Source organism: Rhinopithecus bieti, unplaced genomic scaffold (genome assembly GCF_001698545.2).
Source record: "Rhinopithecus bieti isolate Rb0 unplaced genomic scaffold, ASM169854v2 scaffold_1014, whole genome shotgun sequence".
NCBI lineage: Eukaryota > Metazoa > Chordata > Mammalia > Primates > Cercopithecidae > Rhinopithecus > Rhinopithecus bieti.
This window is the reverse complement of record NW_016803499.1, coordinates 4,950,989-4,956,988: the sequence shown is the minus strand read 5'-3', so window position 1 is coordinate 4,956,988 and position 6,000 is coordinate 4,950,989. Positions and strand designations below refer to the sequence as shown.

Genomic DNA, 6,000 nt, shown 5'->3' with positions numbered 1-6,000 from the left:
GCCACAGCCGGAACAGGAACAGGCTGGCACACAGCAGCACACAGGCTTGCAGCAGCAGACGGGCACACAGCAGCTGGAGCCACAGCCCCCACAGCCGGAGCCACAGCCCCCACAGCCGGAGCCACAGCCCCCACAGCCAGAGCCACAGCCCCTACAGCCGGAGCCACAGCTCCCACAGCCGGAGCCACAGCCTCCAGAGCAGCCACAGCTTCCACAGCCGGAGCCACAGCCTCTAGAGCAGCCACAGCAGCCCATGGTTCTGGTGGATTGAGGGTGGAGCAGGTAGAGGAGCAGATGAGAGGGAGGTGCAGGTGTGGAGCTCCCTGAGCCTGGGCTCTTTATATACCTGTCCAGAGGTCAGGCATGATACAGGGTCTCTTCCTTGTGACTGTTTACACTATTTTTCCAGAGCTCTGTTTTTTTCCTCTTTGCTAGTGACTTCCTCCTGGCTCAGTTGAGCATCTGCTTTCTTTGTGTGCTAAATTTGTCTTTTTTCCCATTTGTTTTGGCCCCTACAATTAATACCTCAGCTCCAGGCTGTCTGGTGCTTCCTGCAAAGCCCCAGGGTGCTGGTCACCTGCTCTCTGCTGACCACATGTGACCAATGGGCAACAGCCTCTGCCCAAGTGCTCTCATCTTTCCTGTGTTGACTCCCCCAGATAATATTAATTTTATGTTTTTAGATTTCAAAAGTTATCCATGGTCTTTATATTTTACTCATGCCAGTCTCAGTTTCGCATTGTTCTAAATAAATACTTGAGGCTGGGTAATTTACAAAGGAAAGAGGTTAGAATGGCTCATGGCTCTGCAGGCTGCACAAGCATGGCACCCACCTCTGCTTGGCTTCTGGGGAGGCCCTCAGGGAGCTTTTCCTCACTGCGGAAGGTGAAGCAGGGGCAGGCACGCCACATGGTGAGAGTGGGAGGAAGGGGTGAGGAGGGGCCACACACTTGTGAACAACCAGATCTGAGTGAAGGTACTCATCGCCAAGGGGGTGGCACTAAGCCAGTCATGAGGGATCCACCCCCATGATCCAAACACCTCCCCGCAGGCCCCTCCTTCAACACTGGGGATTACATTTTGACAAGAGATTTGGAGGGGACATCCCAACTATATCATTATACCCCTGACCCCTCAATCTCATGTCCTCACATTGCAAAATAGAATCATCTCTTCCCAACAGTCCTCCCAATGTCTTGACTGATTCCAACATCGAGTCCAAAGTCCAAAGTCCAAGCTCCTTCCACCTATGAACCTGTGAAAACCAAAACACATTATTTACTTTCAAGATACAATGAGGGTAGAGGCACTGGGTAAACATTCCCATTCCAAAAGGGAAAAATCAGCCAAAAGGAGGGGGCTACAGACCCCACACATGTCTGCAATCCAGCAGGGCAGCCATTAAATCTTAAAGCTCCAGAGTAATGTCCTTGGACTCCCTGTCCCACATCCAGGGTACACTGGGGTGAGTGGTGGGCTCCTAAGGTCTTGAGGAACTCCACCCTCGTGACTTTGCAGGGTTCACCCCCCGCAGCTGCTCTCATGGGTTGGAGTTGGGTGTCTGCAGCTTCTCCATGCTCAAGATGTAAGCTGCCAGTGGCTCTACCATTCTGGGGCCTGGAGGATGGTGTCCTCCTTCCCACAGCTCAATTAATCAGCGCCCCAGTGGGGACTCTATGTGGGCCTCCTGCCCCACATTTCCCCTCTACACTGCCCTAGTATATATCCTCTGTGTGGGCTCTGCCCCTGTATCAGGCTTTTGCCTGAGTGCCCAGGCTTTCTCATAAATCCTCTGCAATCTAGGTAGAGGATCGCAAGCCTCCTTCACTTTTGCACTCTACACATCTACAGGCTTAACACCACATGGGAGCTACCAAGGCTTATGGCTTGCATCCTCTGAAGCCAGAGTTATATTTGGGGTCTTTTGAGCTGAGGCTGGAGCTGGAGCAGCCTATGTGTGGGGAGCAGTGCAGGGCAGTGAGGGCCTGGGCTGAGCCCCTGAAACCATGCAGTCCTCCTAGGCCTCTAGGTCAGTGATGAGAGGGGCTGTCTCAAACATCTTTGAAATGCATCTGAAGTCTTTTCCCATTGTGTTGGCTATTAGCACTTGGGTTGTGTTTTGTTTGTTTGTCATGCTAATATCTCTAGCAGGTGGTCGCTCTGTAGCCTGCTTGGATTCCTCTCCTGATAATGCTTTTTTTCATTCTCTGCCACATGGCCTTGCTGCAGACTTTCCAAACTTTTACACTTTGATTCCCTTTTAAATATGAATTCCAACTTTAATTCATGTATGTGCTCTTGCATGTGAGAATACGACGTTAGATTCAGTCAGGCCACAACTTGAATGTTGTGCTGCTTAGAAATTTCTTCCACCAGATATCCTAAGTCACCACTGGTAAGTAGAAAGCTTCAGAGCCCCCTAGGGCATGAAACACAATACAGTCAAGCTCGCTGTCAAGGCACAACACATGTGACCTTTGTTTTAGTTTTCTGTAAGTTCCTCATTTCCCTGAGACCTCATCAGGCTGGACTTCATGGTTCTTATCACTGTAATTATTTTGGACACAACCATTTAACCAGTCTCAAAGGAGTTCCAACCTTTTCCTCATCTTTCTTTCTTCTTCTGAGCCCTCCAAAATCTTCCAGTCTCTGGCCATTATCCAGTTCCAAAGTCACCTCCACATTTTCAGGTGTCTTTATAGCAACATCTCACTCCTGGTACAATTTTCTGTATTAGGCTCTTTTTTGTGTTGCTATAAAGAAATACCTGAGACTGGGTAATTTATAAAGAAAAAAGGTTTAATTGGCTCATGGTTCTGCAAGTTGTGCAAGCATGGCACCAACATCTGCTCAGCTTCTGGTGAGGCCCTCAGGGGGCTTTTACTCATGGTGGAAGGCAAAGCGGGAGCAGGCATGCCACATGGTGACAGCTGAGAAAGACAGAGCCGGTGGAGGGACAGGTGCCACACATTTGTTTGTTTTTTTTGAGATGGAGTTTTGCTCTTGTTGTCCAGGCTGGAGTACAATGGCATGAACTCGGCTCACCGCAACCTCTGCTTCCCGGATTCAAGTGATTCTCCTGCCTCAGCCTCCCAGATAGCTGGGATTACAGGCATGTGCCACCATGCCTGGCTAATTTTGTGTTTTTAGTAGAGACAGGGTTTCTCCCTGTTAGTCAGGCTGGTCTCGAACTCCTGACCTCAGGTGATCTGCCCACCTCAGCCTCCCAAAGTGTTGAGATTACAGGCATAAGCCACCATGCCCAGTCAGTGTCACACATTTTTAAACAACCAGATCTTGCTTGAACTTCCTCATCACCAAGGAGATGGTGCTAAACCATTCGTGAAAAATCTATACCCATGATCCAAACACCTCCCAACAGGCCTCACCAACATAAGATTTGGAGGAGGCATCCAAACTATTTTACTGGGGATCACTTTTTTTTTTTTTTAGGTAAGTCTTCCTCTGTCACCTGGGTTGGATTACAGTGACGTGGTCACAGCTTATTCCAGCTTCAAACTTCTGGGCTTAAGGAATCTTCCCACCTTGGCCTCCTAGGTAGCTGGGAATATAGGCGTGTGTCACCATACCCAGCTAACTTTTAAACTTTTTGTAGAGATGGGGTCTTGCCATGTTGCTCTGGCTGGTCTTGAACTCCTGGCCTCCAGTGATCCTCCTGCCTTGGCCTCCCAAAGTGCTGGGATTGCAGGTGTGAGCCAGTGCACCCAGACAATATCCTTTCCTTTCCTATCCAAATAAGAATAATCTATCCTCATCTTGATGTTTGTGGGGAATCTTTTCCCCTACTCAATTATTTCTGAAAATCTCACAAGTCTCTCTGCTGTTGTTTTCTCTCTTCCCCAGACAGAGCGTTCACTCCTCTTAGGCTGCTTCTTCCAGCTTCTCAGTTGGGCTCCTTGCTCAGTTGTACTGCATGTAGGGAAAGAGGTTCCTTTGTGCCATGGTCTGCGTGTGTTCCCCAAAATTCATGTATTGGAAACTTTACCCCCAATGCAAGAGTGTTGGGAGGTGGGGCCTAACAAAAGGTACTTGGAATGAGTTAGTGCTGCATGCAAGAAGGACTTGAGGGAGGGCATTCATCCTTTTCTGTGCCATGTGAGGACAGCATATTCATGCTCTCCTGCCCTTCTGCTTTCTAATATGTGAAGACACAGTAAGAAGGCCCACACCAGACACAAGCACCTTGATCTTGGACTTCCTAGCCTTCAGGACTATGAGAAAGTACATTTCTGTTCTTTATCAATTACCCAGGTCAAGTATTTTTCTTATAGCAGCAATAACACACTGAGGCACTCTAGTCACCAAACCACTACTTATATGAGGCTACTTTCTTTGTTTAAGGGATGCATGCTAAACCCTGAGGAGAGCATAAGGGGGCACATTACTGAAAAGAAACTGAAGTCTGCTTACCAGATGTGTCTGCTCCTCAAATCTCCTGGCCATGCTCTTGGGCATTGTTTCACCAGTGTATTCACCTAAGAACACAGCAGCATGTCCCCAGCATACTCGCCCAAGAATACAGCAACATGTCACCAGTGTACACACCCAAGCATACAGCATCATGTCACCAGTGTACTCACCCCAGCATACAGCAACATGTCACCAGCATTCTTACCCAAGAATACAGTAACATGTCCCCAGTGTACTCACCCAAGAATACAGCATCATGTCACCAACGTACTCACCTGCAGAAATCCTTGAGGAGATGGTCTACTGAGATAAGAATCAGAAGAGCCCTCAAGAGGTGACTGAACTCTGTTGAAAACAGAGGCTGTGGTGTGCGGTTTCCAAGTAGTTCACCTAAGACAAAGTGATAGAGACATGTTGAACATAAAAAGGGTGATGGATAACAGCAAAACATAAATAAAATAAAATAAAATAAAATAAATAGAAAGGAAAAGAAAAGAACAGACAGCAGCAAGTTGGCAGCTGGGATTTAGGGTCAAAGCACCAAACACCAAACAGGACGAGGGCAGTGGCTCATGCCTGAATCTCAGAGTGCCTGTAATCCAGGGAGGCCAAGGCAGGAGGATCACTTGAGCCCAGGAGTTCAAGACCAGCTTTGGCAACATAGGAAGACATCGTCTCTAGAAAAAAAAATTGTTTTAAATTAGCCAGGCATACTGGTGCACACCTGTAGTTGCAGCTACTCAGGAGGCTTAGGTGGGAAAATCATTGAGCCTGGGAAATTGAGTCTGCAGTGAGCCACGAAATAAAAATTAAAACATATCATAAAAATAAAAGAATATGGAGGGAGAGTTAAAGATCTCACTTTCAGAATTGGGGACATCTTTAGACACAAAAAATGTAGGGATAGAAAGGAATCGAGTAAGAAAACTGACAAGTCCAAGCATTCAGTTTGGGAACTGGTCCCAGAAGATGGGTAATATCTTCTTCCTGTCACCACCAGCCTATCCCACTCCGTCTTTTCCAGAGCCTCCGTCTCTGTTTCTGTTATGTGCAGGCTGGCATGCCTTGCCAATCTCTTCCCAATTTCTTCTTGATTTTAGCTTCTGGCTTGTGACTACTTTTTCCAACACAATTTCTAGGTTAATTCTCAGTGATTTCCGTACACAAGTAAATGAACCTTCCCCACTCCTCACCCCTGTGGTGATATCTGTGACCATGTTCTCAGCAGGGCACCCCACCGGGCTCTGTCCCATGCACCCCGCTTCCAGCCACCCTCCTCTTCCTAGCTCTCTTTCTCCAATGCTTTGATCTCACCAGAACTCTCAGTCCATCAGCACAACCATGGCTTCACCACTCCCCAACCTCTCTGATACCTCTTCTTTTTTTGGTAACAGCTTTGTTAAGATACAATTTATATGCCACACAATTTGCCCACTTAAGGCATACAATTCAGTGCTTTTAGTGTATTCACAGTGCTGTGCACCCATCGCCATCACCAGTTACAGAACGTTTCATCGCCTCAGAAGCAAAGCTCACACTCTTGAGTACCCCCAACTCACTCCCCCCCAG

General features: G+C 47.8%; 1 protein-coding gene and 1 long non-coding RNA gene across 2 annotated transcripts in view; both read right to left on the bottom strand.

Annotated features, from left to right (window-relative positions):
• The window catches only part of LOC108538125 (keratin-associated protein 5-8-like), a 1,565-nt gene extending 1,310 nt beyond the window's left edge, over positions 1-255 (bottom strand). The window contains exon 1 of the mRNA XM_017885973.1: positions 2-255. Coding sequence (XP_017741462.1) covers positions 2-255 — 254 coding nt within the window. The remainder of the gene's footprint in view (position 1) is intronic.
• A 589-nt stretch (positions 256-844) lies between these two features.
• On the bottom strand, positions 845-4,784 carry LOC108538933 (uncharacterized). Its single transcript, XR_001888232.1, has 3 exons — positions 4,707-4,784; positions 4,432-4,496; positions 845-1,255 (listed from the first exon to the last, which is right to left on the bottom strand). It is a non-coding gene; the product is annotated as an uncharacterized LOC108538933 (long non-coding RNA).
• Between the last annotated feature and the right edge of the window lie 1,216 nt (positions 4,785-6,000).